Raw genomic sequence first — 19,452 nt, forward strand, 5'->3', positions numbered from 1 at the left:
CCTCTTTCGGATGTCTGATTGCATGTCAGACCTTGTTAGAGATGGTTTATGCGATATTGGCTAAGCAGTCGTCAAGTTGGCTCCGACATGAAAGTTGCTCTGAATGAAGCTGCTCTGACGGTGAGCATGCTCTAGATGAAGGCTACTCCGGGTGAAGCTGCCTCGAATGGTGAGCATGCTCCAGGTGAAGAACGCTTCAATGGTGAACTGGGCGAGAAGAAGTCTAAAGGAATGATGCCTGACACGAAAAAGGCTCCGTTAGGCATACTTTGACTTGAAGAGGATGCTCCGGAAGACATGCCTACCACGAAGGGAGCCTCTATTAGGCATGTCTGGCGCGAGTAGAGTCTCTGTTGGAGTTAAAACACTGAGAATCAACCCTGACGAAAAAGAAGATGTTCTAAGGCTTGGACTTAGGGGTTTTGGGCTTCCAAAAAGACGGAAGGAAGGCTCTTTGAGAATTCTTCATCACTCATTTCTATTTAATCTGATTAATTTTGAAAACCCTCACAAGCGGGATTCAAATTAGATCGAATTAAATGACAAACATGCCTACTTGATCACACATGACCACCAAACCACAACCCACGAGAGTTTTCTGAGCGTGGCTTGGGTCCACGAAGTACGTCCAATAGCGTCGCATGATGTCATGGTTGGGCCTATACCCTTGAATGGGCATGGTACAAAATCGTGTGTTAACAAACATAAAAATTTAAACTATGTGATTTAAATTATAATTTGAATTGACGTTTAAATGTATAGTTAAAATTTTAATTTGAACAAGGAATAAAATTCAAATTTGTGTTTGGTAGGTGTGAAAAGCAAGAAAGTGAGCACTTTTTATTCTTTAAAAATGTTTTGAACAGTTGAACTTGAGGGAGAGCTAAACTTTAAATTGGGTTGTTTAACTCAATTTAAACGGCGAATATAATTCAAACTTCATGTTTACTAAATACCAATTCAACTGTCTTGACTGTTCAAACTGAACTAAATTAGACCCCGTTCATTTTACTAATTCGAGTTTAGAATTCAAATTTTACTACAATAAAAAACTCTTTAAAAAGTCACATTTAACTTTTTTACTACAGTAAAAAATTTTCATATAAAATTAACGAACTAAACAGACCATTAATAAAACAAACATGGGCAATATCTTCTAGAACTACAATACCCAAAGTCAAAAACGAAATCTTAAATAGACTTTCTAACCATTTCACGTAATATAATTCGTACACACGGGACTAATTATGCCGTACTGTTTTCGTGTCTTTCTATTCCTCCGAGCCAATGAGTTGAAAAGCCGCCATGCCAACCGAGTCAAAGGAAAACAAAAAAAAAAAAAAAAAAAAAAAAAAAAAAGAAAAAAAAAAGGAGGCTCGTCGTCGTCTCTACCACGCGTTTATCTTTCTTTATTCCTTCCTTTCTTCCCTTAGAATAGAACCCAACCCAGTCCCACTTTCATTTTCCGTCCCTTTACCGGGAATTCACTTTCCTAGAAACTGCACCATCTTTTCCATCCTTCCCACATATAAATACCAGACCCCATTTCTAATTTCTTCATCATCCTTCCAAATTCAACTCTTTGAAATCTCTCGCATTCACATAAATATAGATACACATACATATATATATATATATATTTATATTTATATTTAGTTTTCTTAATTGATTTTTTGTAAGAATGAACACAGCCATGAAATCTTTTGCTCTTCCAATTATTGGGTTTATTTTGTTGGCGCTTATGAATCTGAGTCATGGACAGGACTTAGCTCCTTCTCCGGCACCTCAGGGTCCAGTCAATGATGGTGAGTTTTCTTCTCTTAATTCATCTCTTTTAATTGCTCAGTTAATCCCTAAACCATCTCAAAATTTCATGTTTTAGTCTCTAAACTTTTTTTATTGATCGTCACCCGCCCCTTTTTCTTCCACCGGAATGTTAATATTTGGTAACTTAATAGTGAAGCTTAGGGACCAAGGTCCAATTTTTGATATAGTTTAGGTACTAATAATGTAATAATTATTTTTATTTTCTGGTTTCCAATTTTTTGTTTAGTCACGTTATTTTTACAGCCACAATTTTGTACGATGGGTTTTTGTGGGGATCATGTGTATTAATTGTTTGTGTTTTGTTGTTGTTTAATTATTGCAGGCACGGCTCTAGATCAAGGGGTTGCTTACGTTCTTCTGTTGGTGGCTCTTGCAATCACTTACCTCGTGCACTAAAATTTCTAAATTTCATCTTACGAGCTTATAATATATATACATATATATAGAGATAAATATTGATATTTGATTTTTTATTCTGATTCTTTGTGAATTTTTCTCCTTGTATTGCTGGAGGAGCGGTGCCTTTTGTACTATGTGAAAAGATTGAGAATTAATAAGAGAAGGTATTGATTCAGTTGGCAGTTTTATTGCCTCATAAATTGTTTTGATGTTTGTTTGTGCATAACAACGATTTTCTATCTTTAATATATATATATATATATATAGATAAAAGAATGTCCATATTGAAGATCTGTTATTTTTTTTTCTGTCTTATTCGCTGTCAGAAAAAAAAAAATTCTGTTGCCCACCTTCTCTGTGGCTTCCTTATATGAAATGAATGTGTGCATAAGAACGATTTTCTATCTTTAATATATATATATATATATATATAGATAAAAGAATGTCCATATTGAAGATCTGTTATTTTTTTTTCTGTCTTATTCGCTGTCAGAAAAAAAAAAATTCTGTTGCCCACCTTCTCTGTGGCTTCCTTATATGAAATGAATGTAATATCTATATGAACGAATTAAGCCGCCCCTATGGACCATAAGTTATGGTTGAATAATCATATATGGCACGCTATCGGCTTTTCTGTTAAAGCTATCAAGCATTGAGAAAAATTATATATTACCTCTTTAAAAAAAATTATTTATTATCAATATTCTCATAATGTTTTAAACCACAACCAAATATGACCAGGAAAGGAAAAGCGTGTGGAAATTTTTTTTTTTTGTTATCATTATTGAGGTGTATTGATGATTGTTCAGAGTCTTTCTAATCAATTTAATGCTTATTTTCCAGGAAAAGGTTCACATTTGTTATATTTATATATAATATTGGGCATACTTTACAACCTTTCTGCATTGAATAGGCAATTTGTGGTAGAAACTAGAAAGCCTACCAGCAAAATCTTATGAACAAGTCAAGAAAAGGCAAACAACCCATTCAGCTTTCTGACAATTGAACTGAAGTATCTTTAACATAATAAAGCCAATAACTGTAGCACCCCCATTAATATAACCCTAAATTACCTAATTAATCATATTAAATAGTGTTACTTTTTAACTTTTTCTTATACTTAACATGTTACACGTATTAAATATAAAAATATGAAAAAATTTATACTTTTAAAACTTTCTGACTAACAAAGATAATCAAAATATATATAATACACCCTAATTTACTGGCTAAATATAAATAATATAATACATCTATCAAAAATAGGCTCAGCCTTATACTATGTTAAGTACAACGGGGGCCTCCAAAATATAGGTCAGCTAGTCCATGTACATCAATCTCAGTCCTCAGGAGTGCGCTAGCCAATCATCAAATCCACAGCTAATGCTGGGATGTACCCTCATCTGCATAACCATAAAATGAGTGAGCTAGCACACAGTAAGTAGAATAATGCATGATATAGCAACAATGAAAATATGTATGAGCTCATGACTTAATAAGATATTTCATTTCACTTTTCGTTTGTTCTTTTATCTTGTGCATGCAAAAAAGGTTTTTCTTGGATGGGGTGGTATCCCAGATACCTCATCGGACTTGGTGGCCACAAAATAAATATAATATCAAATGCCATCATGTAGGGCAAAATACATTTTTCACATTTAAAACCAATTCTTCCTCGTGATCATCAAGGAAGCTTCCCACACCGCAAATCTCTAACGAGACAAAAGGTCAAATGACCTAGTGATCACAAATTTATTAATATAACGTGGGGCCAGCCATATTTAAACACAAATCCTTCCTCTTGATCATCGGAAAAGCTTCCCACGCTACAAAAGGTCCGGCAGTCTCCTTGGAGACACAAAACCCGTCAGAAGATACATAACTACCATTTAACTTTCTTCAATATTCATTCCCTTTTTAATATGTTAAATAATACATATCTTACATAATGCATGCATGCATGATCATGTCAATATCAATAACACATGTTTCGTATACCCACTTATCACAACTTTGAAACTCATAGCATATGCATGACTTTTATGGTGACACATGTGAGATTCTACTTACCTCAAGCCTTAGAACTGATATTGAGGCTGCCTGGTATCCTCTCAGGGAATCCGGTGCTCCACACCTCTGAAACATTGAGTATTAACTCTTATTATTATCTGACCAACAATAACTAATAATTGTGTATTCAGGAGCTCATTCTTAACTTACACTTTCATTCAACTTCAAATTCCCATGATCAGATTTATTTCTAACTTTCTAAATCATAATAATTCTTAAGAATAGAATTAAGCTAAGTTTTTGGATGAAAGAATATGAAAAACAAAGTAAAAACCTCAATTTTGGTGACTTTTATAAATTTTCCCAAATTTTACTAATTTTTAAGTATTTAAATAATTAAAATAATATTTTAAATAATTATTTTAAGCAATATTCATAAAAATAGGGGTTTACAAGTCTCACGCGCAAGAAACGACATTAAAAATATACTAGGGAGCCCCGAAAACCCTTGACAAGGCAAATGGCCTAGTCAGGCCGTAGCCTGGCCAAGCAGCCCCAAGGGCGTGCTTGTGCCTGACGGGGTGTACTCTTGGCCTGCATGAGGCTAGCCTGTGCGTGCCCCAAGCCTGGCTGATGGCCTGGGCAGGGCCCCATGGCTCGACAGTGGCCTATCTAGGCTTTGTCTCCACTAGTTTTAGACCTGAATAGGCTCAAATCTCTCTCTCTTTTTTTTTTAAAACGTTTTTGGCAGAGTTTTTCCTTAATTTTAACACTCCTCAAAGTATAAAAATACCTGATTTGAAACTGAAATAAAATTAAATTCACCAAAATTCACAAAACACCATGGAACAAAAAATTCTTCCAACACCACAAAATGAACCAGCCTCAGTCTTTAGGTTATAACTCCCAAACCAGAATTTACCAAAACTGTTTTAGTGGCATTTGGTTAACATATAATTGAGTCCACCCTGAGAAAATTAGATTAAAAGAGGCTTTCTAACCTAGGTAACTAAGTACAAACCTGAACCAGTTTAGAAACGAACCTATTTCTATACAGCTTTCTCAAACGAATCCAAAGCCACCACTTTCCTTTTGAATTTGCTTATACCCTTTTATGGGGATCCTCTTGACATAAGGGAGACCATGTGGTTCAAATTTTATAGTCGAATTCAAAAGAAAACCCCCTGAACAGGCCTGAACAGTACTGAATACTGAAACAGTGACTTACCTTAGTCCATCTTTAGTTTCTTTGCTAATTGGTACCTAAAAATGGCTAAATCATAGAAATTTGCTTGGCTTCTGAGTTCTCCAATTAAAAATGGTATTTAACTTCTGGGGAGAGTCGGACTTAGCAAATTTGGGGCTGATAACTTAACCTAGTTGCTTAATAAGTCTTTGAACAACAAAGTAAGCACCTAAAGTACTTCACCATGAAGTACTTCCACCAAATCAGGCCTAGTGGGGTTAATTTTCAACATACACCTGCTTAATAAGGTGTTAAATACTTACACAAGGTTTTAAATGTAAGCTAGGTCGTAACTTATTCATTTGCTTACTAAATTAAGCGTACGAGCTCACACCGAATTTCATGCTAAAAATAAGGGTTTTAGAGCATTTTAACTCTACAATTCATGTAAAACTCACGTCAGCTCCTCGTAATCTAATCAATCTCATCCACTTATATACTCATTTTAAATGGTCCCTTATCATATTTGCGTCTATTTATCTAATAAAACATGTACTAAACCTTCCCATTACGTCTAAAATCGACCGTTTTCACTCATTTTTTGTACTTTTTGACATATTTGAGCCCCATTACGTATCAAATCCCATATAAAAACCATCATTAGAATTTTTTTCCATCCTTCCCACTTAACGGATCCACCGTCGAGGGAACCTGTCATTAATGAATACAACATACACAACTTAATACTTAATGCACATTATTTATCTATTCATGCATCTTGATGACACATCTAACATACAAGTTATATGCATATTAATGTAAAATTATACAATTTATTGGCGAATTAATATGTGAGATATCTGGGTATCACAATAATCACAGGCCATATGGCTCTATTCCTATGTTATTGTTAAGTTCTTTTTTTTATTTTTATTTTTTGGACCTTTTACATTGTCACCTTTGTATTTTGCCAAATTACAGAGATACTTTCTTGATTGAAACTTTTTACGTCATCATTCTCTCACTAGCTCACTCTATCTCTGTCAACATTTAAAATAGAATATATATAATTTCAACAAAATACAAAAGGGTGTCGTTGTAGTATTTCCCTTTTTTAAAACTTTGAAAATAGAGAAATTCAAACTCAAGAAATATATATAATTTCAACAAAATACAAAACGGTGTAGTTGTAGTATTTCCCTTTTTTTAAACTTTGAAAATAGAGAAATTCAAATTCAAGATCTTATTGTTAAAGGTCAATATGAAATTATCGCTAGACGTTTCATTATTGGTTATTTCATAAAGTTGCTAAAAATGTAAGTTATTATTATATCATTACATTCATAAAAATTTTCTTCCCAAGATAATTAATTGCATTAGGAAATATGCCTCATTAGTAACATGATGCATAAACGTGACTAAGTACCCCTACGATCCTCTATAAGGTGCATAGATTCAGACTTAAAACACAAATAATAATGTTCCTCAATTACAGTTGAGTTAAGTCAACATTATTAACTAACGGACTATGAAAACAAACCGTGTTTAGAATTAATTCCGTTTTTGTTTTTTACATTTTTTGAGAAAGAAAAAATGAAAACGTTTTCAAAACGGCGTTTGGTGGAATAAAGACAAAAAACGGAAATGAAAACGATTTTTTAGTTTAGTGTAAAATGAGAGAGAAATGAAAAACGACTTTTAGTCATTTTTCATTTTTTATTTTCGTTTTCTCCTCTCTCGAGCAGTGAGAGAGAGGGAGAGACATTAATGAGTTTTTTTATACTGAAAACAATATCTTGATAAAACTACCAAATACATTTTCAAAAATGATTTCGAGATTGAAAACGTTTTCAACTTCATTTTTATACAAAAAATAAAATCATTTTGGAACGAGTTCCAAACGCGCCTATTATACCTACATTATTAACTAACATTATGCCTACATTCACAAACTATGAAAACAAAGAAAATTCACCAATAAGGAATATTGTTAATAAGCTCAACAAACATATAAATTACAATTACAAATTTAAGAAAGTTGCCTAAAACTATTAAATCTCCTAAAATCAAGTGATTTCCTAATTTAAAATTGAAATACAAATAAATTCAAAACTACCAATAAAAGTAAAGTTGTAAACTATATGCACAATGTTATGTTTCTCTCTATGGTGCCTATTATTGAGGTCACTTATTTATCTTCCAACCATATTCTCCCACGTGGCCACCGAATACTAAAAGAGAGCTCTCGATACTCACTAGATTCACGACTAAACACAAAAATACGAGCTTAATTTTGGTAAAGAAAACCGATCTTGGTTATTGTTTCAATGTTGTTGAATCAATGGAGGCTGCGGATTAGCCCCGCTAAGATTAATTAGCCTCTTATGTTGGAACGCTTAGGGTTCGGAAAGTCTTGGGCTTTTAAGCAACTCTGAAAATTTATTCGGCAAATATCTACGAGTCTTAAAAGAAGTTTATGGTCCGTTTAGTTCGCTAATTTAAATGTTTAATTCGAGTTGAGATGTGATTTTATGTGATAATTTTTTACTGTAGTAAAAAAAAAGATGTGACTGTTTCTAATAACTTTTTACTGTAGCAAAACTCAAATTTTAAACTTGAATCGGTGAAATAAACGAAACTTTAGTTGTTGATGGACAAAATTTCATGTGAATTATGAAGGTAGTTGTTGATGGACAAAATTTTAGTTTGGAAAATTAGTGGGATGCTTGGCATGATAAGTACCGCCGTTTCATGGTTCTATGAGATCTCACATTATGAAATCTATAAAAAAAAAAAAAAGTTTACTAGATTTTTGAGCTTTTAATTCAATGTGCTATTGCACTGTTTCTCCGATGCTGCTTGTATTAAGGACTTTACTGTTGGCTAATAAATTTCATGCGCTTTTCTGCGTTTTGCTTAAACAGAAACGACAACAAGTACAAGCACTACACCAAAGAAACGGTAATGGAAATGGAAACGGCGTTTAGACTCTACTCTAGTGCCTTTAGAAAACGCAAATTATAACGAGTAACGACGTGTTCAACTCCATAGCTGGGAATCTGGGATTTGGGAAAACGATCAAACCCAATGAAAGAAGCACACGTGGAAATCACGTTGTGTGGGCCCAAAAATAAGTGTACGGAAATTGCCTGCCACTATAAACTTTTAAAGAAAATTTGCATTCCAACGTAACACAACTTTTAACTCATCACAAAACAACAATGGAAGGCAGCAATATGATACAGCGCGCCCACGATAAGAAAACTGCACCCGCCTGATCCGACGAATACATGTCACTTGCCATTGGGTAATCTTCTCTCTCTTCATCTCTCACAGTCACGCCACCCAAGTCACCGACCGTCAAATTCTCTTGTAACCTCTCTTTGTCTTAAACCAAACCCCATCATTTGGCTAAATAAATTCCAGTTTTTTCTCTTGAAAACAAAAAAAGGAAAAGCAAATCCAATTGGGTTGTTGGGAAAAAAAAAAGTTTCAAATGTTCTTCATCATCTGAACAAAAAGGTACGTGCTTGATCAAGTTTTTCTTCTTTTTTGGGGGTCAGTTTTCTCTTAAAATCACCATTATCTACTCTTTTTTTTTAATAACTTTTTTGACCTTTTTTTTGGTTTTGATTGTGGTGCCCATTGTTTATGTGTGAATCTGCATGTGGGTCTTGATCTTCTTATAAAGTTGTAATCGAATTCGGATTCTTGTGCCTTCGTTGCCTATTGGATGATCTCTTTTTTTTTTTTTTTTTTTATTTAAATAACTTTTGGATGGCCCAATGGAGGTGGGTTTTGATTTCTGTGGATTGAAATTTTTGGTTTCAGGTGGTTTTTTAGTTTGAAGATTTGAACTTTTAGTACTGATTGTGATTCCTTTGATTTGTTTAGCTGTTTTCTAAATTCATATATATATATATATATATTTTTTTTTTTTCCTTTTATGGACTACGCATCATATTATGTCTTTTCTCAGTTTATCTATCTGTTTCTGTTTGTGGGTAATTTTGTTTTGGACCCAGGTGAAAATCAACAATATTTTTCTAGCTCACAAGGAATAATAAAGGACTGGGGCATAAATTCTGGAGCTGGAGCAATTAGATTAAGTCTAATTTTGTAAGATTTCGAATTAAGATGATTGCAATACTTTTAAAATTTATTGTGGATGCTCATCGACAATGGGGCAATATTTCATCAAAATGGTTTTGTTATAAAAGATGAATCTTATAGGATTTGGGTTTAGAATTAAATCTGCATTGCAATGTAGAACGGTTATTTTAAGTGTGTCTCTCAGTTTGTCATGCCTTGATGCTATTTTGCCATTTAATCATAATGCACATTTTTTGCTAAATAGTATATAGGTCCAAAAGGTCCATACTTTTTCCTATACAAGTGATTTTCAAGTGTTTATTATCTGCTTGGTGGAGAAATCATGTCCTGTGTTTGAGGTTTAAGTCTTAAAGGTTCATAGTTTCATGCCATTAGACATGACATATAGCTTCTATTAGAAAGCTTGTTTGAAGAATGCCAAGGGTTTATAGTGACGTAAGTTTGTCCGTTTGTTAGGTTGAGCTATTTAATCCTTTACTTCTTCAAAACTTTTGGGTTGGATAAGAAGAGAGCAGTTTTGGGCGTGAAATAAGATGGCAGACCTGAGAAGTGGAGTTCGACGATCGAAGAGGGTCAATAACGGGCAAGAGAATCCTGCTATGTTAGTTCCACCTGCTCTTCCTGGTGCTAGAATAGGTAAGGGACCTAAAAGCCTACTTTTTGTAGTTTCTCTTTGAAATCCAGTTCCTCAAAGTCTTTTTTGTTGAAGTACAGGTCCAACCAGTAGAGGTAGAGGAAGGGGCACCAGAGCTACGAATCAAAATAAGAATACCAAGCTTCTTGGCGCGGGAGTGGGTGGTCAGGGACATACTGGTTTAGATATGCCGGTAGGAGATTTATTAGCCGTTCGGGATGAGTTGGTAATTCAGAAAAGCGCAGCCAAATTGGCAGCCACTGACGATGAGGGAAGCACAAGTGCACTTCCTGAGAGGGTACTCTTTTGGCCTTTCTGTCCCCGTCCTCTCTTTTTAAAGCTTATTGACTTTATAAATATCTATGTTTGGCCTTTCTCGTTCATTTGTAAAAGAAAAGAATATGTCCATATTGGTGATTTTAACGTTTGGTTGTTTCCTATATACCAAGACGAGTAAGTTAGTAACTCACATTGATTTTGTGCACATTTTGGAATAGGTTAAAATTCAATTCTGATGGTATTAACATTACTGAGTTTCAGTCTTGTTGGCAAAAATAATTGGTTAAACTAGGTTTAACTTGAATAAATCAGTTGCTTTTACCACTCCTTTGTGGAAGTCTGTTTTTGCTGATTTAAAATGACGAATCCTATAGATATAGCTATAACTTCCAAAAATTCTCTCTCCATGTAGATTATGATTGAGTTTGTATTTATCTAACATGGATAGTGTTTCAAATCTTATTTTCAGGTGCAGATTGGCAGCTCTCCCGTGTACAAGTTGGACAGGAAGTTGGGAAAAGGCGGTTTTGGACAAGTATATGTGGGAAGAAGGGTGACTGGTGGTATTGGTGGCGTTGGGCCTGACGCCTTTGAGGTTTCAGTTCGTCCATGCATAAGATGCATTTCTATTACAGTTTGTTAAGAAAGTTGGTTATGTTGCTTATGGCTATTCGCCTATTCCCATGACTTTTTGTAGGTTGCTTTGAAGCTCGAGCATAAAAATAGTAAAGGCTGCAGTCATGGTCCACCATATGAGTGGCAAGTCTACAGGTAAATAAAAGAAGTTCATTTTTATTGTTGTTAATCATTAACTATTATTACCTAACTGATGTTTCTGTTTAAAACTTGATGAAGCAATCTCAATGGTTGTTATGGACTTCCCCTCGTCCATTATAAAGGCCAACAAGAGGACTACTATATCTTAGTGAGTTTCTATCCTATCTATATTGGTTTTTCAAACGTGTTTTTGAGTTTGAAACTTTTTTCCATTTGATATATGCGATAACGATTATCGATTCTTAAAACAGGTCATGGACATACTAGGGCCAAGTTTATGGGATCTTTGGAACTCTAATAACCAAATGTAAGAAATTTTTGTGTCATTTTCTTCCCCTTTCTTTTCAGTTTCTTCTTCTCATCTTTTTCCAATTTTCACTGTCAATTCTTTACAAAGCATACATTCTTAAAATGTTATGTTGTGGTTATCCCTTAGTAACTTTACTTCTCCTCTTAAGGCTGTCTGAAGAAACAGTTGCTTGTATAGCAGTGGAGGCAATATCAATTCTAGAACAACTTCATTTGAAAGGGTACCTTGCTAATAATTCTTCTTAAAAAGAAAAAAAAAAAATTAATACCCTACTCTGACAAGTTCCTTGCTGCTTGATTTCAACTCCAGTTTTGTCCATGGAGATGTTAAACCTGAAAACTTTTTGCTTGGTCTACCCGGAACACCTAATGAGAAAAAGTTGTATCTTATTGATCTTGGTTTGGGTAAGTCTTTTTGGGTAGACGAGTTTTGCACAGAAAAGAAAAGACTAGACTATTGTATAAGGTGCTTCTGTAAGTGAATGAAAACTTATCTAGTGTATCTTCTTCTTCAGCATCAAAATGGAGGGATTCATCTTCCGGTCGTCATGTTGATTATGACCAAAAGCCTGATGTTTTCAGGCAAGTAATTCCTTCAATAAGGCTGTGCATGGTGGACGCTCATGTTTAAGATTGTTACCAAGAAAAGGAAAGTTTCTTTTTTGCATTTCAGTTTACCTGGATCTTCAAATAGCCTGATATACTTTATTACTTTTGGTAGGGGAACTGTACGCTACGCAAGTGTACATGCTCATTTGGGTAGAACAGGCAGCCGTAGGGATGATCTTGAGTCACTAGCCTACACTTTAATATTCCTACTTAAAGGAAAACTTCCCTGGCAGGGCTATGTTGTGAGTTCATCTCAATTTCCACTTTTCCTTGCACGCTTGCAAATTCTTACTTTTGCTACCTTCCTTTTCTTTACTTCACTCGTAAAGCTCCTGTGGATTCTTGGTATTCAGGGAGAGAATAAAGGATTTCTTGTTTGTAAGAGAAAGATGGCAACTTCTTCTGAGTTGTTGTGCGGCTCGTGTCCTGCTCCTTTCCATAAATTCCTTGAGATGGTGACCAACATGAAATTTGAGGAAGAACCGAATTATTCGAAGCTTATTTCTCTTTTCGATGGTAGCATAAGTTCCAATGCATCACTGCGACCAATCAGAACTGATGGGGCAGCAAAGGTTGTTATCTTGTCTTTTCGTAAACATATTGATTCCTCCTCACTAAAGCATTTAGTAAACACCTCAAAGGATTCTGAGTAAACGTCTCAGTAAAAAGAATTCCATGATGTGTTTACCACATATGAGTGTTTTGTAAAATAATTGTGGTCTTCATGAAATACAGTTTGGTCTAAAAAGAGGAAGATTGCATGTGGAGTTAGAAGATGGTGGGCCGCCTAAGAAGAGAATTCGACTAGGCAGTCCAGTTACTCAGTGGATCTCAGTTTATAATTATAGATCACCAATGAAGCAGAGGTAATTGATGCCAACCCAAGTGAACCATGCAGAATTTCTGGCCTACTTCTCTTCTTCTTCTTCTTCTTCTCTCTCTCTCTCTCTCTCTCTCTTTCTATATATATATATATATATATATTTGTTTTCTCTTTACATTTCTAACACATTCACATGCTAGAAATGCAGCCTTGGTAACGTCACCATCCTTGTTCATTTACTTGGGTTTTATGATTTACAGTCTCAATATACATAAATTCCTTTGTTAAGTTACTTGTGGTGGAAAAGTAGAAAACCAATAGCCTTTGTATTGTTATTCGTAATGCTTGAACAAGTAACTTTCTTGGTGATTGCTTGAAAATAAAATAAAATAAAAATAAAAATCATAGTGATTAAAATTTTTGTAATCACAGACCTGCCTTATCAGGCCTTAATGTTTTGTCAGAAATAATTAGTATTACTTGTAGAGAGAGCACCACTATTTTTCACCACCACTATTTTTCACCACAAGTGTGATAGTGGAATAGAATTGTCACATGTCAAAAAATAGAATTACTGGATCCTACACTATGCGGCTGTTTTAATGTACTGAGACATATAGAATAGTATTTTTCTTGTATCCTTGAGTAGATTTGTGCTTCTAGACTGAGGCTGTCTTTTTCTGGATTATTTATTTATTCCATAAAACATGATCTTCATTTAGACTAGTTCTGGTCTGCGCTAAGTTAGAAATGGAATTTGAAAACTAACCTACATGTATGGGTGCGGTCAATTATTTACAAGGCAAAATATAACTTATGATTTATGTTTATTTGTAGCTCTTGATTTCCACCAACTGTAAATTTATGCACTTATTCCATTATCGCCAAGTAAATGGAACTACTTTGTTGCAGATATCACTTCAATGTTGTCGATTCACGACTTCAACAGCATGTTGATAAAGGGAGGGAGGACGGTTTGTATATTAGCTCTGTGGCTTCTTCTTTGAGTATGTGGGCCCTCGTTATGGATGCAGGAACAGGTTACTCGGCCCAGGTTTTTGAACTATCACCCATTTTCTTGCACAAGGTTGGTGTTCTTGAAATTCCTTTCTATACCTTTGCCTCTTTTAGTTATGCTGTAGCTTTGCAAGTTAATTCTTATTCATATCATCAGGAGTGGATAATGGACCAATGGGACAAGAATTACTATATCACGTCAGTTGCTGGTGCATGTAATGGTAGTGCCTTGGTGGTAATGTCCCAAGGTAGAGTGATTTTTCACCTTTTATGTTTGAAGAAATTATTTGTTTCCTTCTAACAATCGCTATCTCGGTTACATGACCCTTATTGTTGGCTTTCGCCTTGGGAAAATGGTGCCTTGAAGAACTCTCTTAAAGAATCTCAAATAAAAAAGAGTTGTTTTGATCAAGTCTAGTTAAAGTTCAATTTACCTGCACATCTATATCGTAAATAGTTATTTGTCTCATTGGACATGGATGAAGGACCGTAAATTTTGGTTTAACTTACAACTTTTCATTAATATTCAATTGTCGTCCTATTAGTGTCATGTTGGAGTACAGCAAAACCATTATAACATAATAATAAGTCTCTTCCACAAAGAAAATATAGCACTGAGTATTCAAACAACAATTACCTATATCAAGTGATGTCATGGATTGCTTTTTGTCTAATGCTCAAATTATCGTCTTCTCTTTCTTTAGCTGCCTAATGTTTCTGACTTCTGTTTTTGCTCTTGCCGTTGCTAGGTGTACCATATACTCAGCAGTCTTACAAAGTCAGCGATGTATTTCCGTTCAAATGGATCAATAAGAAGTGGAAAGAGGGCTTCTTTGTTACATGCATGACCACGGCAGGTAGCAAATGGGGCATTGTGATGTCGCGAAACGCAGGTTATTCGAGTCAGGTATTCCAATCTTGGTTGCATTTGTCGTATCATTTTTTATTGGTAACACCGCAGAAGTCTTACGCTCTGTAATATTAGGTTGTGGAACTCGATTTTCTATATCCAAGTGAAGGGATCCATAAAAGATGGGAGAGCGGGTATCGGATTACCTCCACTGCTGCAACAGCTGATCAGGCTGCTTTCATACTCAGTGTACCCAAGAGAAAAATGCCAGATGTCGCGCAAGAAACTCTTCGGACGTCTGCTTTTCCGGCTACACATGTTAAGGTACAATTAAGTTAGGGAATTCTTATCCATGTGTCTTATGATTCTATACCCCGTTCATGTAGATTTCTCTGTAGTTTTTGCTTTAGTTATTTGACTAATTAAGCTTGTGAATTAGAGTTCTCTATTAAAGAATTCCCGTTATGAAAAGTGCTTTTTTGTTGAAAGTTGAGGTTTTCAAGCTCCTTAGACCCTTTTTCGGGAGAGAGGGAGAGAGATCTTAAACCCCATCATCTTTCATTAAATATTAGGCATTGTGGTGAAATCTTAAGTGCTTTCATTTTGTTTAGCTTCTATCTATGCTAAAACCTTTCATTGTATGCAATGAATTGGAAACGAGGAGTTAGAAGTTGTCATTAACTTCTAGAATTTTTGCTTAAAAAGAAACTTTTTGAAGTTAACCCTACAGATTCTAGGTTCATTGGATCTGGGAGGGCCATCCAGTTATTTGTTTGCTAAGTAGGAAGTGTTAATTAATGAAAAAAAAGTGTCATTCCATGACGTCTGAACTCTTAAGTAGTCAAGTTAAGTTAATTGGGTTTCTGGTTTGGGAAACATGCGTCAAATGTCAATATTCTAAATAAAAGCCATATGAAATTAGTTACGTTGTTAATTACACGGGCCCCAAGTTTATTTATTATGTCTTCCATGTGAAACATTCTTGGAGTTGCTGCTAAGGCTAATAGCTATATGCCTATTAGCTATTATAGATTTTTTTTTTTAATGAAGCTCAAAATGTTCAGGTAGAATTGTTTATCCAATTATGTTTTTTTTTTTTAAATTATTTTGACTACATTGCAGGACAAATGGTCAAAGAACCTGTACATTGCAGCCATTTGCTATGGGAGAACAGCGTCTTGAAATTTGGATTTGGAAGAAAATATTGCGCATATTATTATGGCCAGGTTGAATATCTTTCTTTATCAATACATTTCTCTTTTCTTACAAGGCCTTAAATTTCAGATTACAAGATGAGATTCTCCTATACTAACTAGAGCCCGTTCTCGACCGTTCTCACTTCGCCACAAATTATGGGGTTGACTCTGTTACTATTTTAATAATTTCAGGTGATCGGGTTCGCCGTAATCTACTATCTGCCAGGCTTTATGGGTGGGACAGATTGTTCTAAAGAGGTACAGCTAAAGATGGTTCTTCAGGCATACCTTGTTGAAGAACATAGTTGTAGAGAGAGCTTGAAATGCCAGGGATTATCTTTTCTGGTTATGTTTTGATGAAGGCTGCTTAAAACCCCCACCCAAAAAAAGAAAAAAAAAAAAAGTTTGTATAGTTCCTGAGAGATAAGAGGCTTCAATCTTTCTTACCTTTCAACACAGAGATGTGCAATATCCAATATGAAGAAAGATGTAATTTATAGTTACATTTGAGTTTGGAAGAGAAACACAGGGAGAGCACTAATTTTTCTGGTAACAAAAGTTTTCCAGCCTAAGGAATTTTTTGTTGACTCTTCTGTTATTAAAGAATTCCATTGTTGTTTGTAAGAAGTCATAAAATGACCACGAAAATATGTTGAGCCAATGTTAGTAATCTAATATCCAATACTCTTGGTATTTGCTACTTGAAAAAAAAAAAAAATGGTTTCTTTCATTTCAATACTCTCTTACCAAGTCTTTGTCCAAAAGTAGAGTAGGGTAATTGTGATTATTTGATTAATTATAAAAAGTCCTAGAGTCAAACACAAAGCTCTCATCAACGCTTCCCTCTCCACATGGTATTGGAATACGACCCTCAAGATGGTCACGTGCATCACGTGATGCAAAATAGGATCCACGTTATCCGGAGAAAGATTTTGTAATAATATTAATAATTAGGGGATTTCGACTGTAGGTCTTTGGAGAAAATGAACCATCTAAAACTCATAAGATTTATATAAAAAACTTATATAAAAAACTGTACATTCTACATCGGATTCAACAAGTTGGACCATTGAAGGACCCTAATAATAATAATAAGAAAAATAGATCTCCTTACCCTGCATCTAGAACAACTCTACCAATCTAGTCTTAGCTACCTTACTCAACAACTTGGATATAGATGGCTAAATGCACTATCTTTTTCTATTATTCTATTATTTTCTCACATTGAACTTACGGCTGAGCTGACTCTTATATCAGTTAGCCAACTTGGACTATATTAAACCAAAAAAAAAAAAAAAGGAATAAGGATTATTCTAGTCCAATACCATGTGCTCGTCATAACATTGTCCTTTTATAGACACAATTTGTATTCACTTTTTTTGGAGTCCGGTGTGAAGGTTTAAGCAGAGAACCATTATATATACACCACCACAAAGCTTGGGCATCCAAAGGGTATAGCTGAAAAATGGACATCACAAAGTGGTGCAGTTCAGGCCACAGAAGAAGAAGCATCAGATTAGGAAGATACTACAATGAGTCTTCATCAGTTAGTTCTCCCTACAAGTTGAGTTGGAGATTTTTTTGGATCAAGTTCAGGAGAGAAAAGATGAGGAAGATCTTCGAGTCGTCGCGGGTTAATCCTCGACGACTTGTTCCCTACGATCCGAGCAGCTACTCTAAGAATTTCGACCGCGGGTTTGCGTGGGATGATCATGATCATGAGCCTGATGATCATGATGATTACATCTCAAGGTCCTTCTCTTTCCGGTTCGCAGATCCTTCTAATAAGAATATTCTTGTTAAGCTAGACAAGGAAATGGTTTGAAAAGGAAAGATCAGTAGAGAATAATTAGTGGATTTTGTATGTATGTTTTTGTGTTGCTACTTTTAGACTACTCTCAGAGATCAAAGTAGTTTCTGATAGCAAAAACAAAAAAGTTATCTTCTTTCTATTTATATATCATAAAATTAAGTTTAGTTTTAGCTTGAAAAAGAAGAGAAATTAAGTTATCAGCTACATTATTGGTGGTTGTTGTCATTCTTCTTAATGTCAAAATCCAGAGAGATCTAAATACAAGATAAATGGTTGACTAAGAAGATGCTTTTAGTTTTAGAACCATTCAAAGTAGAATCAGAAAAAACTTCCAAATTAATGATCTAGTTCTTTTTTATTTTTTTTTATCACTTTTCATATCACTAAGTAGTCTAAGTTGATAGTTACAAGAATCCTATGGCTTTCCTTTTCATGAGTGAAGATTATCATATCGAATCTTGCAGCTTTAATGTATGAAGTTGAGTGAAAAAAAAAAAAGAAAAAGAAAAAGTAGAGAGGTTTTGAAGTTATTTTTTTATTTTTTTTTCCCCTTAAAGAGAAGGAATATTACTTTGTCAGATTATCAGTAAATTAAGAAGCAGTAAACTTGGAAGCTAATGATTTGGCTACTTATTAAGTTACTATATAATAACTACTACTATTTGGCAAGAATCACGCATGCTTATATGTTTCAATTTTGATTTTATTATTCAAGACCAATATAAACTTAAAACTATGGACAAAAGAACAGTTTTAGAGCTGAAATAAGGCTAGAAACCAAGTAATATTCATTGAATCATTGTGGTGGGAAGAAAAGAAGATCCAGTAACTATTGTTTTCATATGTATACTGGCTTCTATGTAGCAGTTAACTGTTCTTGGACTTGACAGCAACTTCAACGGCTCAAAGGACATGGCCACATAGATTCGGCATGGATGTATAAAAAGGGAATTTCTAGTGTATGAACTGTCCTTTTTCGTTACCGGTAGAACTGTTGTTTTAATCATTAGATTAATTTTTTAATAGTTAATTTACGAGTATTTACGTTAAAAAATTGCAATACTTAACATTAAACTTTTTCTGTTTATTAATCAAAACTAATCGTTTAAAACAGTCGAAATTTTTCTCTTTTTGAGAAATTAAATAAATAGAAAAAGAACAAAAGGAAATGTATATATGATATTGGGTGGCTACCAATGAAAATTGGCCCTCTCCGTGATCTGACAAGAAGACGGTGGCTTTTACTGGGTCATGAAGTACTACTTATTCTTAAAGCAAATATTGGCCTTTCTTTGAGAAATGATATCTATTAAATAATTAGTTGGAAAGGCATGGAATACATCAGAAAGCACGCACCAAAGTGAGACAAATAGTAAAACACATGTATACAAGTCAGAGTAGAGAGAGAGAGAGAGAGAGAGAGAGAGAGAGAGAGAGAGAGAGTTAGACTTTGTATATACGGAGGTGATCAAATCAAATAATTGCCAAATGCAAAGGAAGAATATTGCTGACATTAATGAGTTCTTAAAAATAGGAGGATATTGAATACATGAACATTAAATGTTGAAAAAGAAAGTCATCTAACCCACCAATGCATGAAGTGGGCAATT

The 19,452-nt window shown here is 34.5% G+C and overlaps 2 protein-coding genes and 1 long non-coding RNA gene across 4 annotated transcripts; all 3 read left to right on the plus strand.

Moving 5' to 3' along the window:
• The first annotated feature begins 1,355 nt into the window (after positions 1–1,355).
• On the plus strand, positions 1,356–2,426 carry LOC21403694. The gene is made up of 2 exons (XR_002903357.1): positions 1,356–1,805; positions 2,150–2,426. It is a non-coding gene; the product is annotated as an uncharacterized LOC21403694 (long non-coding RNA).
• A 6,333-nt stretch (positions 2,427–8,759) lies between these two features.
• Positions 8,760–16,884, plus strand: LOC21403695 (casein kinase 1-like protein HD16). 2 transcript variants are annotated; one of them, XM_024173851.1, is made up of 20 exons: positions 8,760–8,944; positions 9,448–9,541; positions 9,992–10,171; positions 10,250–10,467; positions 10,918–11,043; positions 11,146–11,219; positions 11,304–11,373; positions 11,477–11,532; positions 11,684–11,755; positions 11,845–11,939; positions 12,050–12,116; positions 12,256–12,385; positions 12,497–12,715; positions 12,879–13,009; positions 13,879–14,053; positions 14,141–14,231; positions 14,733–14,890; positions 14,969–15,157; positions 15,956–16,059; positions 16,222–16,884. In XM_024173851.1, the coding sequence occupies exons 3-19, from the start codon at positions 10,069–10,071 to the stop codon at positions 16,013–16,015; spliced, it is 2,034 nt and encodes a 677-aa protein (XP_024029619.1). In that variant the 5' UTR covers positions 8,760–8,944; positions 9,448–9,541; positions 9,992–10,068; the 3' UTR covers positions 16,016–16,059; positions 16,222–16,884. The 2 variants fall into 2 exon arrangements, with proteins under 2 accessions (XP_024029619.1, XP_024029624.1); XM_024173856.1 differs by lacking the exon at positions 9,448–9,541.
• A 542-nt stretch (positions 16,885–17,426) lies between these two features.
• On the plus strand, positions 17,427–18,725 carry LOC21403696. The gene is made up of 2 exons (XM_010090531.2): positions 17,427–17,781; positions 18,710–18,725. The coding sequence occupies exons 1-2, from the start codon at positions 17,495–17,497 to the stop codon at positions 18,711–18,713; spliced, it is 291 nt and encodes a 96-aa protein (XP_010088833.2). The 5' UTR covers positions 17,427–17,494; the 3' UTR covers positions 18,714–18,725.
• Positions 18,726–19,452: the final 727 nt, after the last annotated feature.

The sequence above is a fragment of the Morus notabilis genome, unplaced genomic scaffold, assembly GCF_000414095.1.
Source record: "Morus notabilis unplaced genomic scaffold, ASM41409v2 Scaffold625, whole genome shotgun sequence".
NCBI lineage: Eukaryota > Viridiplantae > Streptophyta > Magnoliopsida > Rosales > Moraceae > Morus > Morus notabilis.

What these genes read in the sequence shown, in the direction of transcription:
- LOC21403695 (XM_024173851.1), top strand. Translation starts at nt 10,069, where the DNA reads ATGGCAGACCTGAGAAGTGGAGTTCGACGATCGAAGAGGGTCAATAAC. An exon ending in TTCCCTGGCAGGGCTATGTT is followed by an intron (nt 12,386 to 12,496) that starts GTGAGTTCATCT and finishes CTTGGTATTCAG; the next exon opens with GGAGAGAATAAAGGATTTCT. An exon ending in TTCCGGCTACACATGTTAAG is followed by an intron (nt 15,158 to 15,955) that starts GTACAATTAAGT and finishes ACTACATTGCAG; the next exon opens with GACAAATGGTCAAAGAACCT.
- LOC21403696 (XM_010090531.2), top strand. Translation starts at nt 17,495, where the DNA reads ATGGACATCACAAAGTGGTGCAGTTCAGGCCACAGAAGAAGAAGCATC.